We start from the raw sequence: 26,128 nt of genomic DNA, 5'->3' as shown, positions 1-26,128 counted from the left end.
TAGAAATTGATTTGGGAGCTCGGGATTGGCAATTTTGGGAGATATTTTCACCTGGGTATTTTGGGTAAGTAATTCTTACTCGGTTTTGATTAATTTCAACGAATCTATGCTTAAATTCATCCTTTAAATTCGAATTTGGGGTGAAAATTTGGAGAAAAAGTGGGAAAGTTCTTAGGCCTAATTTTGGAGTTTTGATCAAGATTTTAATGTCGGATTGTATTAACTTCTGTATATATGAACTCGTGAGAGTGTGAGGATTCCGAATTTGTAAATTTTACCCGATTCCAAGACGTGGGTCCGGGTGACTTTTTGGGCGATTTTCCTAATTTCGCGTATTAGCTTTGAATTAATTAGTTGAATTAGTTACTTGAAGTTATATTTATATTATGCAATTACTTTGAATAGATTTGGGCCATTCCGAGTCAGATACTCGTGGCAAGAACGTGGTATTGAGTTGATTGAGAGGGTTCAAGGTAAGTGCCTAACCTTGTGAGGGGGAACTCCCTTTAGGATTTGGTATTGTTGATATATGAAATGCCTTATACGTGAGGTGACGAGTGGTACATGTGCTAATTATTGAAAATCATGTTTTCATTAAGTAACTATAACTAAGTTTTCTTTCTTGTTTATTCTACCTGCAATTTATTCCTACTGTTAGCTTAGGAAAGCATGTCTAATTGACTTAATTGCTTTACTTGCTCAAACTGTTTTATTTGAATTCTGTGCAGCATGCTAGTTTAGAAATATCTATTTACCTTGGTATGGAATTTGGACTGAATTGAATATTCTTCGTGTTGTTACTGTGTGTTTACTTTGGGACTACGGGACGGTATCCCGGAAGATCCCCCTGCATTTTACTTTGGGCCTACAGATTTGTATTCCGGTAGATCCCCCTACACTTTTATATTGGAACTACGGGTCTGCACCCGATAGATTCCCCTAGTACTGGGTATTTACTTTTGGGACTACGAATTGGGATTTCGATAGATCCCCGCGTACTATGAGTTGGACTATGGGACGACACTCGGGAGATCCACTGGATATTTATATTTGGGACTACAGGACAGTATACTAGGAGATCCCCAATTGTTGTCTCTGTGTTAAGCTATATTTTCCTTCTGTGATTATTTTGTCTTTGTTGCAGTTGTTGTTATTCTTATTACCCTGTATTACTTTAATATTGTTTCTTTCCTTATATATTATTGTATATGACCGGTAGGTCCCTGACCTTCCTCGTCACTACTCGACCGAGGTTAGGCTTGGCACTTACTGGTACCGCTGTGGTGTACACATGCCCTTTCCTGCACATGTTTTTCGTGTGCAAATCCAGGTACTTCGACTCAGCCCTACTACCCTTGAGGTGAGGCGATTCTCCAGAGACTTAGAGGTATATCTTCCGCGTCTGTAGACCGAGGAGTCCCTTTCCATTCTCTCTTGTAGTGATAGCCCTTTTATCTTTTCTGTTGATTTAGACATTCCGGAGTTAAAGCATTTTGTCATATTCGTATCTTGTGAATCATGGCATTCCAGGTTTTGGGAGTTTGTTTGGTTTTGAGATCTTGTATTGTATATGCCGGGGGGCATCTTAATACTTTTATATTGTTATCTTCAGTTTTATTAGTTTATCCGCAGTTCTTCTAGTTTTATTCTGTTTTTTTCCTTTTTTCGCAAATTGTTAGGCTTACCTAGTCGTAGAGACTAAGTGCCGTCACGATAGTTCACGTAGAGCGAACTGGGGTCATGACACCAACTCTAAATGCAAGGTTCCTAAAATTCATCCCCGGGCACACGTGCCCGGATTCCGGAAATTTCCGAAGAAAGTCATTTCCCATAACCTTAGGACCAAGAATATAAGATTTCTACTACATTCCATAACAAATTTTGTGGTTAAACCTCATTTTTATCAAAACCCTAGGTTTTACTCTAAACCCATAATTTTCACTAATTTACATGTTATAATCTACACATAAACTATGTATTAAACTAACATTAAGTAGAAATAACTTATCTCACAAATCTAGGTTGAAATCTCCCCTTTTGAAGCTTCCAAATCGACCAAGAATGGAGTGTAATGTGTCAAAAATTACAAACTCCCATATTAAATGATGGCCACTGCCTTCAGCGATTTCCGCACCTGCGGTTAGGGGACCGCATCTGCGGTCTCGCTTCTACGTGAGATCGTCTACTTCTGCGGAAATAGGGTCCAGCTGGGCCACATCTGCGGTCATGTGACCGCTTCTACGGTTCCGCTTGTGGTTATGACAGCAACTGGAACTTCAACTCCTTCCTAAATTTTCAACTTAGCTCGAGCCTCGTCCAATTGGCGCTCAGGGCCCCCGGGTCCCCGCCCGAACATATCAACAAGTTTGGAATCATAACACAAACTTGCTTGAACCCTCGGAATGCCTGAAACAACATTAAAACTAAGAATCACACCCTAAAATCAATTGAATCAAACTTATGAACTTCAAGTTCTTCAATCCACTTCCAATGTGCCGAAATGTATTTATGCTACTCGGAATGATACCAAATTTTGCGTGCAAGTATTAAATGACATTATGGAACTACTTTAGGTCTTGGAATTCCATTCGGACTTTGATACCACAAAAATCCACTCCAACCCAAATTTAAAGAACTTCAAAATCCTTAAGGAATCAACTTCCGTTGTTAGGCACCAAAACGGTCATGAGTAGTCCAAAACCTGATCCGGACATATGCCCATGTCCAAAATCATCATACAAACTTGTTGGAACCTTCAAATCCTAATTTCGAGGTCGTTTACTAAAAATATTGACCGAAGTCAAACTTGGCCTTTTAAGCCAATCTTAAGGAACCAAGTGTTCCGATTTCAACTCAAACTATTCCAAATCCCAAACCAACCATCCCTGCAAGTCATAAATAAGTAAAAGCAAGTACGGAAAATCTTATTTAGGGGAACAAGGTTCTAGAAAGCAAAATGACCAGTCGGGTCGTTACATGAAATATGAAATAAACCGATGAACAAGAGAGAAAAAGTATAGTATTGCTTTGATATGCGAGAAGAAGGAGATTACAAATGATTAGAACCCCCCTTTATATAGTAGAGGAATTTCATTCATGGTACAATTCTAATTACAAAAGGAAATCCCATGATTAGCTAAACAACCATTCTGGATTTGATCCATTATGGGATTACCGCCATGATCCTCGACGAGTCCCGTATCTCACTTTTCCATTATTATGCTATCTTCGGTCTTGCTCGATGTCTATCCTATTTGGTCTCTATCATTACTGGTCTCGATCTCGACAGGTACCTCAAATCCCGAACTTAGTACCTTATCATCATGTCTCGGTCAGATATACTACAGGGCCGATCCTCGATCCATCCCCTGGACTCGATTAATTAGTAAAATCGGGTGGGCCCGGTTTTAACCGTATGCAGATAGTCGCCTCATTTTTTGGAGTATAATGACAAGAAACAAATTGAGTCCTCAATTTTTACCCCGATTTTTCATGATGCCATCACCGTGACGTAAGCGATAGAGGTGACCAAAACATCCCGTTAGCGCAGTTCTCTAGGCATTTAATGCTTGTCAGTCGATGGCCGGCCACTACCGGTACTCAACCATCGACTTCAACTTATAAATGTATCTTTCTTCATCTTTCAAACTTTACTTACAAATTTTCTTCCCAAAATATTTGCCTTCTACAGATTCTCAAGCCTTTCTTTGTTTGTTTTCCCCCAAAATACCAAATATCCCAATCTCTGTTCTTTCTTGTTCACAAAAATAAAATGGACAAAACATCTAAAACCATTCCATATAAAGAAAAAGTTTCAGCCAGCCGGCGAGCAACCAGCGACGGAGCCACGCCTTGAAGAATTCTTTCATCCGTCGTACGTCCTTGACTCTGACTTCAAGGTTGGAAAGACCCCCTCAGTTCCGGGCCGATGCGAGACAATGTCGAGGTACATATGCACAATCACCGGTGACCTCCTATACCAAGTTAAAAAGGATTGCAACTGGGTAAACAAGCACATGGTGGTGCCCTCGCCTGAGGAGTCAGTCACTACATATGTGGAGGGGTTTCTAAGTGTTTACACCTACTCTTTCACATTGGTCCCCTTGGACCCGGTTATTGTGGACTTCTACAAGAAATACAAAGTGACCCTCGGCCAAATTCACCCCTCCTTATGGAGGATAATGATATTGCTCCGTTTCTTTGTGAGCCAAGTCGACGTGCTTCTCTTTATCCTCGACCACCTTATATGCGTATATAACCCCCGACTTTATCGAGGGGGATAATAAAGCTTCAACGTCGGGCCTTCAAGGTAGCTTTCTCAAGCATAGATGAGGACAAGAACTAGGGTTGGATGGGCCAATTTATCCGCGTAAATACCTCGGACATGATCCCGACTGAAAGCATGCCATTTTTGGAGAAATGGAATATGAGACGTAAGTAAAAAACTCCATCTTTAACTCCTGCTTATTATCTTCATTTTTTCATTCTTTCTTGTCGGCGTTTTATTTGGTGTAGCCGTTGCCTGGATGCTGGGTGTGATTCCCCATCTTGAGAATTGGGTCAGGACCCTAGTGTCAAAGTCGACACACGCTGAGCATGCATGGAGTGAGTTGGCGAAGGGTCGATGGGAGGCCCGAAACCATGGTAAGTTTTCGCATGTCTCGACAATTTTGATCGTTGTGTGAATTTTTCCTCGATCTTACTTGTCTTTCAATTGCAGGTCTCGGGAAGGATGTGACGATGAGGCCCTCGTCCAGTAATGAAGAAAACCTTCCCCAGCTGTCTGCTCTGAAATAGAAGAAGGAGCGGAAAATGAGAGGGGCTTCGAGCTCCACGAAGTTAGATAAGAAAAATCCTAAGAAGAGGCGAAACCGCAAAGGAAATGTCATCCCTCTAACAATGAAATCAGTCCTCAAGCTACAAGATGAGCCCGAAGAGGGCGAAGAAGAAGAAAATGAAGATGATTTTGGGTTGGTAGCCCATGCACGAACTAGCATCGGGGCTCAAAAAGCTATACAGCCAATGGTAGTCGATACTTCTCAGCCTAGGCTCGATAAGGTCGAGGAGGAGATTTCGGCCCAAGTCCCCGAGCCTAAAGGAACCGAAGATGTTTTACTATGGGACAAAGAAGACGTTGAAGAGACGACGGACGCTGGTGTTGAAACTGAGCTCCAAACTTCCTAGGATGGAAGCAGTGCCTCAAAGGACCCACTCAGGGCAATAGAGATTGGGGATTCCTCCTTGTTTCCTTCAGTCTCCAATTTGATGATACACGATGCTCAGGATGCGGAGGCATGTCATGGGGAAGGAGCCTACAGAGAGGAAGATCTTTTCCGTGGTTTATTTGTTAGGTTAGAAGATGTCATCGGTCTGAGTGACTTGGAGGTTCCAAAAAAGAGCTCGAGTGAGGCTTCCTCGAGTTTTAAATTGACCAGCCAATTTCCAGCCCCAAGTTTCGATCCTGGGTGTAAGTAGACAATCGTGATTACGGTCCCGAAGGATGCACAGATTCTTGCTGCCCCCACAGGGGTGGCTAGCTACCTCCGGTGTTTGGTCACTGTCTTGCCTCAGAGAAGGAGGCTGCTCGAGCTCAGTTATCCTTGGCTGAAAGCCAACTCCAAGGAATGAAAGAGAAGAACTTGGCACAAGCCAAGAAAATTGAAAAGCTCCAAGCTCGGTTGGTCATGGAACTTGCAACGGCCAAATCTAAGGCTGAGACGGACAAGGTAGATACTGTGGCAATTGTGTCCGTCTACCGGTTCGATGCTGAAGCCGCTCAAGATCAAGCAAAGAAAGTTGTTGATGCTGCTCAGGTTAGAGCATATTGGGTTGCCGAGCATCTGAAGTGCTAGTCTTGAAGGGAGACTCTCGAGGAGATCCACACTCGTGGCTTCAATCCCACTGTCGAGATAAAAAATGCAAAAGAGCTTGAAGTCGAAGCCAAAGCATTTGTCTCTTCTAATGATGATGATTACGGGAGAGTGGATCCAAGAGCGGAGAAGACCTCGAGGGTGAAGATATTTCACCTAGACAAAGTTAAGTACTTAGGATCTTTTTTGGGCTTTTTGTATGGAATTCCGATCGGGCCATGTTGCCCTTGTAAATAACGTTTGACATATATGAAGATCTTTCTCTTTCTATCTTGTCTTGTGAAATTTAATTTCACTTCTACCTTATGAAATTATTATTCATAGGTTCGAAGTTTAGGCAATTTGACCGAAACCAAACTAGCATAGTTGTTATCGAGTGAGTGCTTGCTCGGACTCGAAATAAGGTTAAACCTTAGGTTTTATTTGAACGAGGACGATATTTCAAACTCAAAGAAAAAGATAGCCCTTAGTTTTTGTATTAGGCCGACATGGCCTTTGTATAAAGAATGTTTATGGCTTTTTCCCTTTTTTCGGCTTGAAAGGTTTTATCATTTGCATTTGCAAAATTTGTAATTCCTTGTCATAAAATAAGGGATTGTTCGAGAGTTCGAACAATTTTGTACTCATTAGAGTTTTTAAGGCTTGATATTGTGGAATACCTTTATAATTTTGCCAAGGGTATCCCTTTTAACCGGGTTATGAAAATATTTGAAGGTCTGTTTTATTACGGAATTCTGATATCTCTGAACCCTGCTAATTCGATCGTAACCTTTTTATTTGGGACTTGCCTCTTAGGCTTATTTTCCCGCTTCACTTTGAGATTTCCTGAAGTGTTAGTCCCCGAGTGGGGTGACCGTGGCCTATAAAAATCGAGGGTTGCCTTTAAGGTCTTATGATCTCGAAGTTTTAATAATTCGATCTCGTTTCTTTTTTGGACGGTAGTCTCCGAGCTTGGGGTTAGTTGTTTTAACTTTTGTTATGGTCGGCCCTTAAGCTTGTTTACACAATAGATCAAGAGTATGAAATTGTAAAGTGGAAAATTTTTCTAAGGCATGAGATATCGGAAAGGAAAAATACTTCTTTCAATAGATGATTATACATGCATACATGTTTGATGTTAGGGCTCGAGTAACCTATATGGGCATGGTTCATTTGACCGTTTGGCCCTTACAAAATTTACCTATCGAGACCCCGCTATTACAAAGTAATTTTTTTGCAACAAAGTTGACATTCAAGGGTAATGCCCCCCAGTATTCAAGGTTGATTGTAAAGAAGCCTCAGATACTATTGAATTGTTCTAAGTTAGCACGATCAATGGTTGCCTTGTTAAAAACCTCGCCGAAAAAACCCTTTAGGGACAAACACCAGTCTAAGTAAAAAAGAGAACGTGTGCTTTCAGACCTAAAGACTTCGTATTGAAGAATCCAACACCATCCTCGATTGAACACCTGCAATTGGTTAGTTTAAAATATAAATGAAAATGTAGAAGGTCATACCTTAGCAGTAGTATCGCTTTAGGAGTGATACGTTCCAATTGTTTGGTAATTGCTCGTCGTTCATCGTGTCGAGCTTGTAGGATCCCTTTCCGATGATGTCAAGTACCTAATATGGTCCCTCCCAATTTTGACCAGTTTTACTTCATTCGGGTTTCGAGTGTTGAGGGTGACTTTTCTTAGCACCAAGTCCCCAATTTTAAAGTGTCGAAGATTGTCTCTTCGGTTGTAATACCTTTTGATCCGTTGTTTTTGTGCGGCCAATCGAACGAGGGCAACCTCACGTCTTTCATCCAACAATTCTAGGCTTGTATTCATGTCCTCGTTATTCGATTCTTCTGTCGCATATCGAAACCTGAGACTAGGTTCCCCGACCTCGACCGGGATAAGAGCTTCGACACTATAGACAAAAGAGAATGGTGTTGCCCCTGTACTGGATTTCGACGTCGTGCGGTACGCCCAAAGAACCTCTGGCAATATCTCTCTCCATTTTCCCTTAGCGTCGGTCAATCTTTTCTTAAGATTGTGAATGATGGTTTTGTTGGTTGATTCGACTTGTCCGTTCCCACTGGGATGGTATGGCGTTGATAGAATACTTTTAATCTTGTGATCCTCGAGAAATTTAGTCACTTTGCTGCCGATGAATTGCTTTTCGTTGGCCCACACAATCTCGGCAGGCATCCTAAATTGACATATAATGTGGTCCCAAATGAAGTCTATGACTTTTTTTTCTTTGACTTTCTCAAAAGTCTGTGCTTCAACCCGCTTAGAAAAATAATCAGTCATAAATAAAATAAACTTAGCTTTACCTGGGGCCGAGGGTAAAGGGCTGATGATGTCCATTCCCCATTTCATGAACAGCCATGGGGATACGACCGAATGGAGCAGCTCCCCGAGCTAGTGAATCATCGGCTCATACCTTTGACATTTATTGCACTTTCGAACGAACTCTTTTGTATCCTTTTCCATATCAACCTAATATTACCCTTCTCTGATAACTTTGTGAACCAGTGATTCGGCACCAGAATGTTTCCCACAAGTGCCTTCGTGAAACTCCCGTAGGACGTAGTCGGTATCTCCTGGTCCCAAACATATCGTCAATGTCCCATCGATCACCTCTTGAATAACGTTCCATCCTCGGCCAAAGTGAACCGTGCTGCCTTCGTGCATAAAGTCCTTGACTCCTTCAGATCCGATGGGAGCTTCCCGTTCTTTAGGTATTCAATATACTTGTTTCTCCAATCCTAGGTCAAACTTGTAGAGTTTATTTCGACGTGGCCTTCTTCGATTACTGATCTCGAGAGTTGTACGACATTCCCCGAGTTAAGTTCGTCATCTTCGACCGATGACCCCAAGTTTTCAAGGACATAGGCCTCGTTGTTCTATTCTCGAGGTATGTTTTGTAAGATCCACTCTTTAAGTCGATGTAAAGTTACCTGTAGCTTGTCTAAGTACCTCTGCATTCGATCTTCTCGGACTTCAAAAGTTCTGTTGACTTGGTTTACCACAAGTAGGGAATCACATTTGGCCTCGATAACCTCTGCTCCCAAACTTTTATCCAGCTCGAGACCTGTAATCATGGCCTCATACTCATCCTAATTGTTAGTTAACTTCAAAGTTTTGATAGATTGTCTAATTATGTTACCCGTGGGCAGCTTCAAAATAATGTCCAGCCCGAACCCTTTCACGTTCGAAGCATCGTCCGTAAAGAGGGTCCACACCCCCGATAATGTACCCCATTTCAGTAATAGTTCCTTTGTGACCTCGGGCACGAGGGATCGCGTGAAGTTGGCCATGAAGTCTGCCAAGATTTTGATCTTGATGGCCTTTCGAGGTTGATACTCGATATCATATCCGCTGATATCGATGTCCCATTTGTCCACTTGACCCAAGAGTTCGGGTTCATGAAAAATATTATGAAGGGGATAGGTAGTTACAACACAAATCGGGTGACATTGAAAATATGGTTTTAATTTCCTAGAGGCGCTTATTAAAGAAAGCACTAATTTTTCTAAGTGTGGGTATCTGATCTCGGTCATACCTAAGGTACGACTAACATAGTAAATAGGGAATTTTGTACCTTGCTCTTCTCGAACTAGGACCCAACATACCACTATTTTCGAGACCGCTAAGTATAAGTAGAGTTGCTCGTCCACTTTCGGGGTGTGAAGTAGTGGCGGGATCGACATGTATCGTTTTAGTTCTTCTAAGGCTTGTTGGCTTTTCGGGGTCCATGTAGAGTTGATCTTCTTCTTAAGCAGTGAGAAGAACCGGTGACTTCTATCTGAGGACCTCGAGATAAATCGCCCTAGGGCGGCTATGCGCCCCGTTAACCTTTGTACGGCCTTGACATTATCCACGACCGTGATATCTTCGATGGCTTTCATTTTATTGGAGTTGATCTCAATCTCCCGATTTGACACCATGAAGCCAAGGAATTTGCCTGAGCCAACCCCGAACGCACACTTCTCCGGGTTGAGCTTCATGTTGTACTTTCTTAGTATGTTAAAGGTCTCCTGCAAATGTTTCAAATGGTCCTCTACTCGTAGGGACTTAACTAACATGTCATCAATATAAACTTCCATTGAGTTTCTTATTTGTTCTTCGAACATTCAATTTACTAGGTGTTGATAAGTTGCACTAGCATTTGTTAGTCCGAACGACATTAAGTTATAACAATAGTGTCGTATTTAGTGATAAACGAAGTTTTTTCCTGATCATCCGGTTTCATATGTATTTGATTGCACCCGGAGTAGGCATCCAAAAAGCTGAGAATCTTGTAGCTAGTTGTGGCATCGATCATGCGATCGATATTCGGCAAAGGAAAAGAATCTCTAGGGCAGGCCTTGTTCAAGTCCTTATAGTCTACTCAAATTCTAAGTTTATTTCCCTTCTTAGGGACTACCACTACATTTGCTAACCATTCGGGATATTTTATTTCCCGAATGGATCCTATTTTGAGAAGTTTGGTTACCTCATCTTTGATGAAGGCATGTTTTACCTCAGACTGAGGCCTCCTTTTCTATTTCACCGGGCAGGACTTTGGGTCCAAGCTCAGTTTATGAATAGTGATCTACGGTGGGATCCCTATCATATCGAGATGGGACCATGAAAAACAATCCATATTAGCTTTATGAAATAGAATAAGTTCTTTCCTAAGCTCAGGAGTTAACCTCGTGCCCAAGTATACCTTTTGATCGGCCAGATGCTCGATCAGTATGATTTGTTCCAGCTCTTCGACTGTTGATTTTGTGGATCAGAATCATCGGGTATTATGAGGGATCAAGGTATCATACAGTCATCATCGTCGTAAGTTCCTTGCTCCTTTGGATGGGTCAAGGATGGTGACTGTGGTTGCTATTTGGCCTTCAGTTTTCTCTTCGACTCCGATCCCTTTGTTGATGAAAGTGTCGATACCGGTATCACTTCATCGATTGCAAACATTTCTTTGGTGGCGGATTGTTCACTGTACATCGTTTTGACTCCTTCCGATGTTGGGAACTTCAGAACATGATGAAGTGTCGAGGGCACTGCCCTCATGTTATGGATCCAAGGCCTTCCAAGCAGTGCGTTGTACCCCATGTCACCCTCGATCACACGGAACTTTGTTTCTTGGATGGCCCCGGCCATATTTACTGGCAAAATAATTTCCCTTTTGTTGGTTTCACTTGCCTTGTTGAAGACGTTAAGTACTTGGGTTGGGGGGAACAATTTGATCTTGTAGGCCAAGCTGCTCTACGATCTCTGATCGAATAATATTGGCCGAGCTACCTGGATCAATCAACACACATTTAACTTAAATTTTATTCATAAGGACAGATATTACCAGTGTGTCGTTGTAAGGTTGTTCAATCCCTTCTGCATCCTCATCGGTGAAAGACAAGGTCTCTTTTGGTAAGTAGTCCCGAGTCCATTTTTCTTTTGTGATTGTCACCTTGGTGCGTTTAAATACCGGCCTTGAGGAATATTGACCCCTCCAACAATCATGTGAATCATGTGTTGTGTCTCTTCTTACTCATTCTGTGTGTTTTAATCTCTATTTTTGAAGTGGTTCTTGGCCCGATCACTTATGAATTCCCGAAGGTGCCCCTTGTTGAACAATCGGGCTACTTTCTCCCTTAGTTGTCTGCAGTCTTCTGTTTTATGGCTCTGGGTTCCATGATACTTGCATATTTGGTTTGGGTTTCTCTGGGCCGGATCGGTCTACAGAGGTCGAGGCCACCTGGTATCTTTGATATGCCCAATGGCTGATACTATCGCGGAAGCATCTACGCTGAAGTTATATTCTGACAATCGAGGTACCTCTTTGGACCCGACATCCCTATCGAAACCACTCTTGCTCATGAGCCCTAGGGAGCTCTGTCCCCGATCATTCCTTCTATCATTCCGAATGGGGTTGTGTCCAAGCCCGTTATTTCTCTGATCTCCACTGTATGGATGATTTCGGTCTTTGTTCGATCATGGTTCTGGTCAATGTCCCTTTTAAATCTGTCCACGGGCCTGTTGGGATAAATCGATCCAATTGGATCCCCTAGTTGATGGTCTTTGACCCTAATCTTCGACTGATATCGATTATGTATCGGCCCAAGTGACATCTGGATATTCGATCAAATTTTGCTTTAATTGCTGTGAAACTATGGAACTCCGTTCGTTGAGACCTTGACTGAAGGATTGAATAGCCCAACCATAGGTAATTGGTGGCAAATCCATCCGTTCAATTTGGAATCGAGATACGAATTCCATGTGCATCTCGTTGTCTTTTTGTCTTACCTTGAAAAGGTCTGACTTCCTTGTAGCAACCTTAATGGCTCCGGGGTGTGCCTTTACAAAAGATTCTACAAAGCATAGCAAACGAGTCAATAGATTTAGGTGGTAAATTATGGTACCATATCATAGCACCATTCGATAGAGTCTTCGCGAGCTTTTTCAGCAATACGGACTCAATCTTGTCATTTTCCAAGTCAATTCCCTTCATGGAGCACGTGTATGAGGTGACGTGCTCGTTTGGATCTATTGTCCCGTTGTACTTCGGGATCTCGGGCATACAGAACCTCTTGGGGATTGGCTTCGGAGCCACACTCAGGGGGGAAGGTTTCTGTACAAACCTTTTGGAGTCTAGTCCTTTCAATATCCGTGGTGCCCCGAGATTTGGTCGACCCTAGAGTTATAAGTTTCCACTTTCTTATCGTTTTCCTTGATATTCTTTTCCCCTGCCTCCATTCGCTTTGTCAGTTCCTCGAGCATCTTTACGATAGCAGGATTAGTTTCCGATTCTCCTCCATTCGATAATTTTGGCATCAATTCGGCTCAATGAACAACTTCTTGCGATGACTCGAGCTCGATCCTACTTGGTGCTCGATTCTGATTTTGGAGTCGTGATATTGCAGCTTGTTGAGTCTGCAATATTTCGAATATCATTCGAAGATATTCCCGCCTTCTTCACCGCTCTGTGTGTTCTGATCGGCTATTCGAGCATCTCTGCAGACGCTATTTTCAGGATCGACGCTCAAATTTCCTTTAATGGCGATATGGGAGCTGACACGGAACTCCATCGGAGTTGATTGGTGGTACTCCGTTTCCTGGGGTGGCTATGTTTTCGTTCTCACCATGAAGATCAAGGCCATTGTCTGTGTGTGTGGGCTCTACTCAAGAGTTTGACATGTTGACTTGGAATTAAAGACACTTCAAAGAACAACCGTAAAATACTGTGTGTTACGGAATTTGTACCAAGCAATCACTCTTATCCTTAGCCCCATGGTGGCGCAAAACTGTTTACCCTTAAAATCGGATAATAATTAAACTTATAAGTGATTAAGGATACGTAATTTCACCTAATACCAGTTGATAAATACAACGATTAATAATAGAAATTAATAGTAAAGTAAAGCAAACCAATATTGAAATGCAATTCAACCCTCGAGCTAGATCGCCCTCGAACTGATTGAGAATAGAGTTATGGAATATGAAATAAATTGATGAACAAGATAGTAAAAGTATTGTTTTGCTTTGATATGCGAGAATAAGGAGATTACGAATGATTAGAACCCCTTTATATAGTAGAGAAATTTCACTCATGGTACAATTCTAATTAAAGAAGAAAATCTCATGATTAGCTAAACAACCATTCTTGATTTGATCCGTTCCGTGATTTCCGCCATGATCCTTGACCAGTCACGAATATCTCACTTTTTCGTTACGATGCTATCTCTGGTCTTGCTCGATGCCTATCCTGTTTGGTCTCGATCATTACTGGTCTCGATCTCGATAGGTACTTCGAATCCCGAACTCAATACCTTATCCTCATGTCTTGGTCTGATATACTACGGGCCGACCCTCGATCCATCCCCCTGGTCTCGGTTAATCAGTAAAATCGGGTGGGCCCGATATTAACCGTATACACATAGTTAACTATAACTTGGAGATATTCAGAACATTAGTTTTTCTAACAGAGGAAAATATTAATAATTGAATAAGTCAATTGTTTTTGTTTTGAAATATATTAACAACGTGCAAATATATTGGTGAATCTTTGGATGAGAAGTACACGATACGGAAAAATTTATTCATAGCTGTATAGTAGATCTATACTAATTTCACTTTCTCAGTTTTCTCATATTTATTAGCGATAAAACTAGTATCTGCACTGATTTGTCTTTCTTATTTTTATAATTACCATGCAACTAAGATTCACATGGCTTTGGTTTTCTCAGCTTTATAACAAAGTCTTAAGTATTTATTCCATTCACTATTGACTACATGAAAATTAGACACGTCATGCCACTCCTCGAGAAGGTTGTTCTTTTTAGTTTATTTTAGATTCATAAAATCAATATAATATCAGTTCCCAGCTAATATTTTTCATCTTCAAAGATTTTAATTGGATCATATCTATAGAGAACGTGAATACAACGAAATCATGTGAAGATGTTATTGAGGTTCGAACTATAATCCATTCACCCATTTACCTCCGATCCCGAATATGTAATTAACTTTGAAATCTGACCCCAATTTGAGGTCTAAATCCCATTTTCCCAAAAATTTCTAATTCTTAAACCCTCAATTTCTACCATAAAAATTCTAGATTTTAGATTGAAAATTCATGAAATGTGATGGGAAATTAAAAGAAAGTGGGTTAGAATTACTTACCAAAGTTTTGGGGAAGAATTAGACTTGGAAGTATCGCCTCTAAGGTTCTAAGATTTGAAAATTTGGAGAATGGGAGAAAATCCCGTCAAACTAAAGTTTTGAACAGTTGCAGGTATCGCATTTACGACCTAGGGTTAGCAAGCAAATGCGGAAAAGGCATCACAAATACAGAGATTGGTTGAACCTGCTGACTTCGCAAATGCGACCCAGTGTTCGCAAATGCGACTGGCAGAATCGCAAATGCGATCAAAAACTTCGCAAATGCGAAGGTGCCCCTCCCAACCCACTTCTCACAAATGTGATGGTCTCTTCGCAATTGTGATGCTCGCATTTGCGAGTCAGACCTCGCAAATGTGAACTGTGCCGATCTGGTGCATCAACTGCTGATTTTTCTAAGTTCAAACACCCCATAGCCTATCCAAAACTTACTCGAGCCCTCGGGGCTCCAAACCAAACATGCACACAGGTCTTAAAACATCATACGAACTTGCTCGCATGATCAAATCGGCAAAATAACACCTAGAACTACGAGTTTAGCACCAAATCAAACGAAATTCTCAAGAACAATTTAAAATTTCTATTTTCTCAACTGGACGTCCGAATCACGTCAAATCAACTTCGTTTCTCACCAAATTTTATAGACATGTCTTAAATATCATAATGAACTTGTACCGGGCTTCGAAACCAAAATAAGAACCCGATTCCAACGAGATCAAACATTAGTAAAATTCTTAAAACTATTTAATTTTCAGACTTTCAATTTTCAACAAAAATTCGTTTCTCGAGCTAGGGACCTCGGAATTCGATTCCGGACATATGCCCAGGTCCCATATTTTGATACGGACCCATCGGGACTGTCAAAATATGAGTCCGGATCTGTTTACTCAAAACGTTGACCGAAGTCAACTAAATCAACTTTTAAAGGCAAAAATTATTATTTTCATCAATTTTCAACATAAAAGCTTTCCGGAAGCACACCCGGACTGCGTACGTAAATCGAGGAGAGTAAAAATGATATTTTTAAAGGCCTCGGAACACAGAATCGAGTTCTAAAACATAAAATGACCCTTTGGGTCGTCACAATCACAAACAAAAATTTGGCATTAAGTGAAGAATGATAAAGGAGTGTGCCCGTTAATTATCCACTTAATTTCAAACCATTCAATTGACTAATCCATGTCAACTTCCGAAAAAAAAAAGGAAAAGTTAATCTTTATCCTCTTGAAGTTCTGTCTCTTAAAAAAATTCTTTCATGGAAAAAGGTTTTATCTATCAAGTAAAGGGTAGTGGTTAAAGCCATCAACAACTTGATGGATAAAAAAGAAAAGAAAAAGTAAAGGGTAGTGGTGTTATCGAAGCAATATGTGCATCATATGTGTTGTTGGGGCACATTAAACTCAAGCTTATTAGGCGTTATTTCCCTTTATGAGTTCAAACGAAAAAATTCCTTAAGTTTCTGTATACACAAAGATTTATCAATGTAAAAGAATAAAGTGTCCTCGTTTTCAATTTAATTAGTTTATTCATGCATGTACGCATTTCATTTTACTGTAAAGAAATCGGTTATTTCATCTCTGATACACGAACACGATTACTATTATATTTGGAGGTTATAATGTCAGCTTGCCTAATCACCTATATCAGTATAATAATTTACCTAGAATATAATTCTAAAGTTGGGACTAAGTGGTTACTAAAAAAATATATGTACGAATGAGAAGACAGCGAAACACCCTTTATCTTCATCAAGTATAATATCCCTTTTAAAGGAAATGGAGACAAGTGTACGTAATGGAGGGGGAATTGGAACCTATATATAGAGAGAGAGACACACTATCTCTATGGTTATCTTGGAAACAACAAAGACAAGAAAGAAGTGCTAATATTTTGCTGAAGACTGAAAAAAAATGGCAGAATCACTTGTTTCTTTGATTTCCAAGAGCATCATCAAACCATCCATTCCAACTCCTCCTCCTCTTAGATGTCACCAACTTTCATTTATTGATCAGCAACTTCATATGAGTATTCCCATGGCATTTTTCTATACCAAATAATGACATGAAATCATATGAACCTAATCAAGTAAATCAACGTCCTGAGAATTCCCTTTCTAAAGCATTGTCATCATATTATCCTTACGCTGGAAGGATAACGAGGAACGGCTCATTCGTTAATTGCAACGATATGGGAGTTGAATTTATTTGCGTTCGTGTCCGTTGTCCCATGTCTGATATTCTTGAACATCCTTACACTTACGCTGAAAATGTAGTTTTTCCACAACGTAAACCTTGGATCCACAAAGATGAAGGAAATGTAGCAATGGCTCAGGTTAGCTATTTCGATTGTGGAGGAATAGCAGTTGGTGGATGCTTATCCCACAAGATTGGAGATGGGTGCACTTCTAGCAATTTCTTTTATGATTGGGCCCTTTTGAGCCGTGATATAAGTGCAACACCAGCTCCTCACTTTGTTGGTGCATCCGTTTACCCTCAATCTACTGATCCTTCTGCTGTAGCGACTCTCAAGTCAGACGAACCAACATATTTAGGAAAAAGGTTTGGGTTCCCTAGAGGCTAGAGTTTGCTCATACTGTGCATCCCGAAATTGGTTCTTCACATATCACCACCAACGAAAAAAATAAATGCAATAGCTAAATGAAATGGCAATATGTCACGACCCGAAACCCTGATCCAGTCGTGAAGGCGCCTCTCGTGAAGACAAGGCCAGCCAACCAACTCATTTCGCCTTTTCAGAATAGTCAATATTAATAAACAGGTTTAATATAATTAAATAACCACAGTCTAAACAAAAGATTTCTTTATTAAGTGCGGAATACAACCCAAACACAGCCCAAATCAGGGTGTCACAAGTCACGAGCATCTACTAGAGTATGAATGCAACTATAAGGTCTGAAATATACAGAAAAGGACTAATGAACAAAAAGGGGAGAAAAGCGGTGCTGCGAACGCTGACAGTCACCTCGCTAAACTACGGTAACTCTGCCTCCGATCAGCCAAAACCCGCTACCGGGTGTATCAATACCTGCATCTGCACACAAGATGCAGGGAGTAAAGTGAGTACTCCAACTCAGTGAGTAATAAAGGTAAATAATAACTGAGCAGTAAGAAATCACGTAAAACAAACCATCATGTTGTATAGAGCAGTATAAAACCCTTTGAGAAAAGCAGTGAAGATGTGAAATCTTTAGAAACATCTTAGCTCAGTTTAAACCTCTTTTGAGAATGACATTTTTCAACAATTACGCAATGATTACAAAACAGTTAGTGCCGATAAGCACATAAAATCCACCCCTCGGGCACAAATACTACAGTATAATAGGTAAAATGATAAGTAAATGTGAAAGATGAACACATAAAAGTTTGCCCCTCGGCCAATATCTCAGAACAGTACCAGCCCCTCGGGCTCTCTCTCTCTCTCTCAGAACACTCTCAGAATAGTATCATATAGTAACTACTGCGGCATGCAACCCGATCCATATATCGCTGCGGTGTGCAGCCCGATCCATATATCGTCGACGGGGCTCACTGGGGGTGTGCAGACTCGGGGAGGTGATCCTTACGGCCCAAGCGCAATATCAAGCCACCTCGTGGCATATAAATGTATCTCAGGCCCTTGGCCTCACATCACTCGGCACTCGGCCTCACATCACTCAAGCCACCTCATGGCATATAAATGTATCTCAGGCCTTCAGCCTCACATCACTCAGCATATCCTCACATAAGGCCCTCGGCCTCACTCAGTCCGAAAATCATCATAAACTCCTCGGGCATTAGTAAAACAGTAGTTCTCAACCCAAAACATCATTAGAAATATCATTTAAGTTTCAAATCTGAGTAAAAGTGGTTGAGTTTGTAAAACAGTATTAAACAATAGGACTGAGTTCAAGTAATATATCAAAATAGTGAGGAAACAATGATAACAATCCCCAAAGGGTTCAAATAGTTGGCACGAAGCCCAAATATGGCAATCAGCCCAAATTATGATGCTAACAAATAAGTTTCAGTCAAATACGCGGTAAAATCATCAATCGGGACGGACCAAGTCACAATCCCCAGTAGTAAACGATCTCACGCTCATTATCAAGCGCATGTTTCACCTCAATATAGCACTACGATGTGCAATCCGGGGTTTCAAACCCTCAGGATATCATTTACAATCATTACTCACCTCAAACCGAAAAAATCTCTAGCTCGTGACGCCTTTGCCCCTCAAATCGGCGTCCACGCACGTCGAATCAATCTAAAATCAGAACGAATACATCACAATATGCTAAGGGAGCAAAGCCCAAGCAAAAACAATCGAAAAATATCGAAAATCCCGAAATTAGCAAAACTTGAGCCCCAGGCCTACTTCTCGAAACTCAAAAATTTTTACATTAACGGGTTCCTTATCTCCTCACGAGTTCATACATATCAAAAGTTCTCAAATCCGACCCCAAATGGTCCTTCAAATCCCAAATCAAAAGTCCAATTTCTCAAGCCCTAGTTCTTCAATTGTAGGCTTAGTTTTCCATGAATTTCTTGGTGGATTTCACGATATAATCGAGTTTGAAGACCAAGATTCTTACCTTAAGTCGATTCCTCTTGATTCCCTCTTTAATTCCCTTCAAAAATCTCCAAAAAGGAGCAGCCATGGGAGAAAATAGACCCAAAATCGCGGACAAGACGACTTAAAAACATTCTGCCCAGGCTTGACTTACCTTCTTCGCGAACGCGGTCAACGCCTCGCGATCGCGAAGCACAAACTTACGTTGACCAAATTTTTCCCTACGCGAACGCGTCACACCAATCGCGAACGTGATGCTTCTGCCTCCTACACCTTCACGAACGCGACAACCTTACGCGAACGCGATAAACAAAATACCTTGGACCCCAATTTACTCTACGCGATCGCGAGTGCATTCTTGCGAACGCGATGCACTGCTTCCCATTCTTTCGCGAACGCGAAGCACCTCTCGCGAACGCGAAGGCTTAATTCTGGCCTTCGTCAAATCCTTCTACGCGAACGCGACATATCTCTCGCGAACGCGAAGGGTTATTTTCTGCAACACCTGAACACCCAAAATCTGCAACTTTTCAACTTAGAAAATGGTGCGATTGACTACCCGAAACTCACCCGAGGTCCCCAGGACCTCAAGCAAAAGCACCAACATGACCCAATACCTTATTCAAACTCGTTCCAATCATCAAAACACTTCAAACAATATCAAATCCATCAATTCACATCGTATTCAAGCCTAAGTTTTCTAAAACCTTCCGAAATACGTTTTTGATCAAAAACTCAACCAAACCACGTCCGAATGACCTGAAATTTTGCACACACATCCCAAAATGATATAAAGAAGCTACGGCAACTCTCGAAATTCCATTCCGACCCTCGGATCAAAATCTCACCTATCAACCGGAATTCGCCAAAATACTAATTTCGTCAATTCAAACCTATTTCTATTCTCGACCTCCAAAATCAATTCCGATCACGCTCCTAAGTTATAAATCATCCAACAAAGCTAACCAAATCATAAAAAATTCGATCCGAGCTCATATACCAGTAAGTCAACTCTTGGTCAAACCTTTCAAATTCAAAGCTTTCAACTGAGACTGTTCTTTCAAATTCATACCGATTTCCGTGAAAACCAAAATCAACGATTTACATTAGTCATAATACATCATACGGGGCAAGTCATGCCCGAGAACTGGCAATCAAAGTGCAAAAACTCAAAACGACCGGTCGGATCGTTACACAATATCAGTTGGCCACATACCCCATTTAATCCTCCACGACAAGTTCAAGTTCCAGATAAACTTTGTCGTCTTTACGGCAACTTGCGAATTTATTAAAGTATATGTGGTATTTAATTTCTTGTATTGTTTTATGAAGTCTTCAAGATGTATGTTGTTCAAGTCCAAGTTATTGTGGCTCGTGTTAAAGTATGTTATATGTCCGGTTGATTCTTTATGTTGTTTAGCGTATATCATGTCTACTAGTTTCTCGGCACGTGCGTTGCACGTGTATATTAAATCATGTAGTACCCGGTTATATTTCTTGCACCTCTCAAGTGAAAGACAGAGCTTGAGATTTGCAAAAATGAAGATGATTGGTCATTTATTTGGGTCATTGGTCATTTTTATTCGGTGTCAATGTAACTTTTTTATTACAGTGATCCAAGAAGTGTTTCTAATAAGTTCATATCGAGCTTAAAATATTTTCTAACGTCCAATATAACAAAATAGTTTACAGTTGCACTCTTAGTAACGTAAAAGATACACATAACAAAGAATAAAATAGATAAAATTAAGGCCAAACAATTCGAACTCAATTAAATTATATTTATTTCCAAATTACGACTATTTTACATAACATATACAACTCAACAACAAAAGATATTTTGAACTCATATCAGAAATCAATTGATAAACAAAGATAAGGAGGAACATGAGAGGTTTGTATGAATATAAATGTTTTTTGCTAATTAAATAGAAGTGAACTTAAAAGACAATTTTGATGAAAATTAATAATGTGAAAGTTTAGTAGATAAATAGAAGAAGATGACTGAAGAAAGAAGATGATGGTCTGGTGAAGAAGTAGTAAGAAGCCGGGCGTTGAAACATTAACAGAGAAGATGGAAAGGTGATTGCTTATTTTACCATGTTTTTGAGTCAAAATTTTCAAACTACGGTCAACGTACTATGTATTATGTCGAGTACTCCATGCATCCAACATCTTATGTATATATGCCTTTTAATTGTTTCTTTTCTATTGTAAAGAGCACAATTTGTTGTACTAATAACAATTTGTCTTTCAAATCTCTAGAACGGCAGGGAAATAAGATATAACGAATAATTACAAAGAAAATAACCATGCACTTGTATTAAGAAACATATTTTCTTAGTGATATATTTATGTGCAACAAATTATTTGTGTAGAGAGACAGGTAAGAAAATTCTAAGAGATTATCCAAATAAAGATAGTGAACCCAACTTCTTCTCAATCACTAATCCCTACACATCAGATATTGTGATATCTTTCAATTGCTAGGTCATTAATATGAGACAGTTAACCATGTCACCTAACAACGACTTATCTTTTATTAGGAAAAACTATCTATGTTTTGAAAGTATGTTAACGTCATATTCACTTCTTGGGGCGAACGTAGAAATATATAAAAATTTTACTATTTATCTTCTATTAGGAACCATGCTGAAATCTTGATAGTTTGGAATGGTGTAGCACAAATGGTACTTCATCATTATGATGGTGAATTCAAAGGTTTCACCAAGCGGGCATTACATGTTAAATTAAATTTTAGTTCACATGATGTATCTAAATGCAACAACATTGAAAGCACCACCAAATTACAAATTTGTCTATTATGTTGGATCATCAAAATGCTTTTATTTTATGAATTTTAAACAGAAAAAAGAAGTAAAAAATAATACTTGATAAAATATGCTTTGACATGTTAAATCAATCATTACATGATTGGAAAACAAAGCTAAAAGTTAGGCAATTAGACGGTGGAAAAGATATTTATGGATTAACTTAGTTATCATACAAATGAATACCACGATTTACATGAGAACGCATAATTTATTTGCAAGAAGCTGATATGGCATATACCCAAGTGAGCATATTACAGTTTATGCAACGTATTAAGGGAATCAAACAACAATAGCATATACAATATAGTCATTACAAGAGTTTTATTTAGAATAAGATTATTCACTCGATACTTAAAGGGCAGCTAGACCCTAAAGTATGTGAAACACTTGCTTTAGGCCCCAAGAATTATAGGGCCCCAAAATTACTATTTCTCTATATACAATATATTATTTGTATAATTATTTCTTAGCATTGATAAATTTATTTCTTTATTTTCATATTAATAATAACTTAATATCTTCTTCTAATTAATATAACCAAAATAGTTTTTCGTCAATCTTATTTTACGTTTTTACTGAATTATATTTCTCTATTCATTAGTTAGTCATGTAAATATACCTAATAATCTAACTTATCATGTATTTTTCTCACATAAATTATACTCCCTCCGTCCTAATTTATATGAAGGTGTTTGAATGGACATGGAGCTTATGAAATAAAGGAAGATTTTAAAACTTGTGATCTACAACAAATCAAAGAAACTTATGTTGCTAGAAATCATCTTATTAAGGGTTAAAAAAAAATCAAAGTTGAATTATTATCAAATATAGAAAATGGCTGACTAAAAAAATAAATATATCACATAAGTTGGGATAGAGGACGTATGTATTATGGATTCTCTCATTTCACAAGTTAAATTCATTCAATTTTTTGTACTTTATAAAATTAAGTTCTCATATTTTTTATTTCATACTCACTTCTCATATATATATATATATATATATATATATATATACACACTTGAGGAATTAGACCAAATAAATACCTTAGGAAATAGCCAAACATACATAATAGACATAATTAATTCCAGTGAAAGACGTTTACTTATAATATATATGACAAAAAAATAAAATTAATTTTGTGGCACCTGAAGTACGACTACAGTACTACATAACGCCAAATGATTAATTTTTTTCAAGATAGAAAACTTCATGTGCTCCTTCCATGTATCTCGTTTTTGCAATTTGTTGGGCTATCTGCATATTTGGCTTCAGGCCCAATGTTGAAAATGTGACACTCACAGGCCTAATGTATATTTATATGTATAGCATTCTTCTGTTCAGAAAATAGAATAGCTTTTCCCTTTTATTTTAGCTTAGTGGACTGATGTTGTAATGAACTGGATCCGGGTATTGTATATAAAGGAGGAGGCCCAACTCAAATGGGTTGACCGACCTATTTTCATTTTCATTTTCTGTTGGTCTGAGTTCTCTCTAAAGAGAACATTCTCGAACCCTATCCTCCATTGATAAAAACCTTCATTCCTTCTGATTTTGCTGGTTAACATGGTATCATAGCAGGGATTTCGTTAGTCCCTGTTCTTCCGCATCGTCCGATGTTACCTTTGTTCGATTTTGTGGTGTCTTTTTCTGTTCGACAAAATTTTCGTTTTTTAACGATTTGAAAAGATTTCGAGGTGTTTCGGTGTGGATCTTCTCTTCTATATCAATAGAGTTCTTTTGATTTGGAGATACTATGGCGTTTTTCTCGAACCTCCAAACGTGATCTAAAAGCCTAGGGATTCTCTGTCAGAACTAGGGTTTATGCTGCTAAAGGCCTTACTTCTTCAGGTCGCGAAGAAGTCTGGTATTTTTGTTACCTAGCTCCTTGTTTTCTTCATTGTGTGAAAATATTGAATTGATCTCCTTTGAACACTTATTAGTTTGATGTCATTTGGTTGATATGGGTAGTCTCAATCCTGAACCCTCTTCTGCACCAGTTTACACACCTGAACCCTCTTCCCCGTTATTTCTCCTCTCTTCTGATGTACCTGGAGTTTCTCTTGTTGCGGTACTGTTCTCGAGGAATGGGTTTGGAGGTTAGAAGCGTAGTATGATTGTTTCATTGTCTGCTAGAAATAAGATTGGTTTTATTGATAGGACCTGTGTTAAACCTCCTGAGAATTCTCCTCAGTTTAGACAATGGGATCGTTGTAATAATATGGTTATATCGTGGCTGACCAGTTCACTCTCACCAGATATAGCTGAGAGTGTACAGTATTTAGATACTGTTGAAAGTATATGGAAACAGCTTAATAACAGATATGGGACAGTAAATGGAACTAAGGTCTTTGAATTAAAAAGAGAACTAGCATCCACATTCCAGGGATCTCTTGACATTCCTTCTTATTTCAACAAACTCAAGAAAATATGGGATGAATTGGAGGTTATACGCAGTAGTCATGCCAATTCTTGCAATTGTGCTGCTAAAGAAGGTTTACAAAAGGAAAGAGAAGAGGACAAAGTACATCAGTTTCTTATGGGGTTAAATGAGGTTTATGTGGGTGTTAGAAGCAATCTATTGATGATGAATCCCTTACCTTCTCTTGATTGTGTCTATAACATACTTCTACAAGATGAAAAATAGAGGCAAGTCAGTACAAATCCTCAGTTCCATCTTGAATCTGCTTCCTTCAATGCTAATTCCAATAGTATCAAATTCACTCAACCTCAGCCACAACAAAGACATTATAATCAGAGGATATTGTTTGATCAATCTAAGTCTGGTCTCTTTTGTAAGTATTGCAAGAAATCAGGACACTTGATTGACAAGTGCTACAAACTCAATGGATTTCCTCAAAGCTTTAAATTCACCAAGAGCAGAAAAACAGCTGCAAATGTGGTAGAATCTGACCTCTCTTATCCACAGAATGTTTCTATCAACTCTGTGTCAAATCCCACTCAAAATCAGGTTGATCAAGGATCTGTGGTACATGGGTTGACCCAGCAGCAGTATGCTCAATTGATATCTTTGCTTCAACAGACTCATACTTCTAATTCTGGACCTCCACTCAGCACTTTAAGTTCTACCAACTTTGCTGGTACTTTACTGCCTAAGAATGTTGTGTATAGTTTTAATTCTTCTTTGCTGAGTAAATTAGACTCCTTAACTTGGATAGTATACTCAGGTGCATCTGACCATATGACATCTAATAAAGAATATCTCATTAACATCACACCCTTACCTATTCCTTTTCTTGTTTCTCTTCCAAATGGATACAAGGCTAAAGTTACCTGTAAGGGATCTTTTGCTTTAACTAAGTCCATTATCCTTCACAATGTACTTTATCTACCTTCATTTAAGCATAATCTCATTTCTGTGTATAAAATTACTGAACAATTTGACTGCATAGTTCAGTTTACCAAAATCTCATGTATTATACAGGGCCCTTCTCTGAAGAAGCCTCTGGATCTTGGTAAACTGGACAATGACTTATACAAATTTGTTTGGGAACAATCATCTCAACTTCAGCAACCTTTGACAAATGTTTCAAATAGCAGTAGCATTTCATCTTTGTGTAACTCTAGTTCTTTCTCTTCTTCTTCTTCTTCTTCTTCTTCTTCTTCTGTACATAAAGATTCTGCCATTTGTAATAAAGCTGTTATGAATAAAATGAATGTTGTTTGGCATAATAGACTTGCTCATGTTCCTTTTGTTAGAATGAAGAGTATCTAAAATCTCCTCTACTATTTCTTCTAACTAGTCTTTTCCTTGTACAATTTGTCCTATGGCTAGGCAAACTAGGTTGCCTTTCCGAGAAAGTTCCATTCACACTTCCAAACCCTTCCAACTCATTCATATTGATACTTGGGGACCATATCATACTCCTACCTATTCTGGTTCTAGGTACTTCCTCACTATTGTTGATGATTTCTCCAGAAGTACTTGGACACATCTAATGGGGTCTAAAAGCAATGCATTTTCTTTTCTTAAAGCTTTTGTTGCTATGGTAAAGACTCAATTTCATGTTACAATACAAAATATTAGATCTGATAATGCATTAGAACTAGGTTCTAGTCTTGCTGCTATTTCCTTTTTCTCTGAACATGTTATTATTCATCAGACTAGTTGCCCTCACACCCCTCAACAAAATGGTATGGTGGAAAGAAAACATAGGACATTACTTGAAGCCTCTAAAGCCTTACTATTTCAGTCCAA

At 39.3% G+C, this 26,128-nt stretch overlaps 2 protein-coding genes across 2 annotated transcripts; both read left to right on the top strand.

The window, feature by feature from the left end:
• Positions 1-16,567: 16,567 nt before the first annotated feature.
• LOC142170371 (acyltransferase Pun1-like) lies at positions 16,568-17,086 on the top strand. The gene has a single exon (XM_075232267.1). The coding sequence runs from the start codon at positions 16,568-16,570 to the stop codon at positions 17,084-17,086; it is 519 nt and encodes a 172-aa protein (XP_075088368.1).
• A 6,936-nt stretch (positions 17,087-24,022) lies between these two features.
• Positions 24,023-25,645, top strand: LOC142170370 (uncharacterized). The gene is made up of 2 exons (XM_075232266.1): positions 24,023-24,463; positions 24,557-25,645. The coding sequence occupies exons 1-2, from the start codon at positions 24,023-24,025 to the stop codon at positions 25,643-25,645; spliced, it is 1,530 nt and encodes a 509-aa protein (XP_075088367.1).
• Positions 25,646-26,128: the final 483 nt, after the last annotated feature.

The sequence above is a fragment of the Nicotiana tabacum genome, chromosome 16 (genome assembly GCF_000715075.1).
Source record: "Nicotiana tabacum cultivar K326 chromosome 16, ASM71507v2, whole genome shotgun sequence".
Lineage (NCBI taxonomy): Eukaryota > Viridiplantae > Streptophyta > Magnoliopsida > Solanales > Solanaceae > Nicotiana > Nicotiana tabacum.
Note: the sequence above shows the minus strand (reverse complement) of the source record. Positions and strands in the feature narration are given on the sequence as shown.

What these genes read in the sequence shown, in the direction of transcription:
- LOC142170371 (XM_075232267.1), top strand. Translation starts at nt 16,568, where the DNA reads ATGAAATCATATGAACCTAATCAAGTAAATCAACGTCCTGAGAATTCC.
- LOC142170370 (XM_075232266.1), top strand. Translation starts at nt 24,023, where the DNA reads ATGATTGTTTCATTGTCTGCTAGAAATAAGATTGGTTTTATTGATAGG. An exon ending in TTCTTATGGGGTTAAATGAG is followed by an intron (nt 24,464 to 24,556) that starts GTTTATGTGGGT and finishes GATGAAAAATAG; the next exon opens with AGGCAAGTCAGTACAAATCC.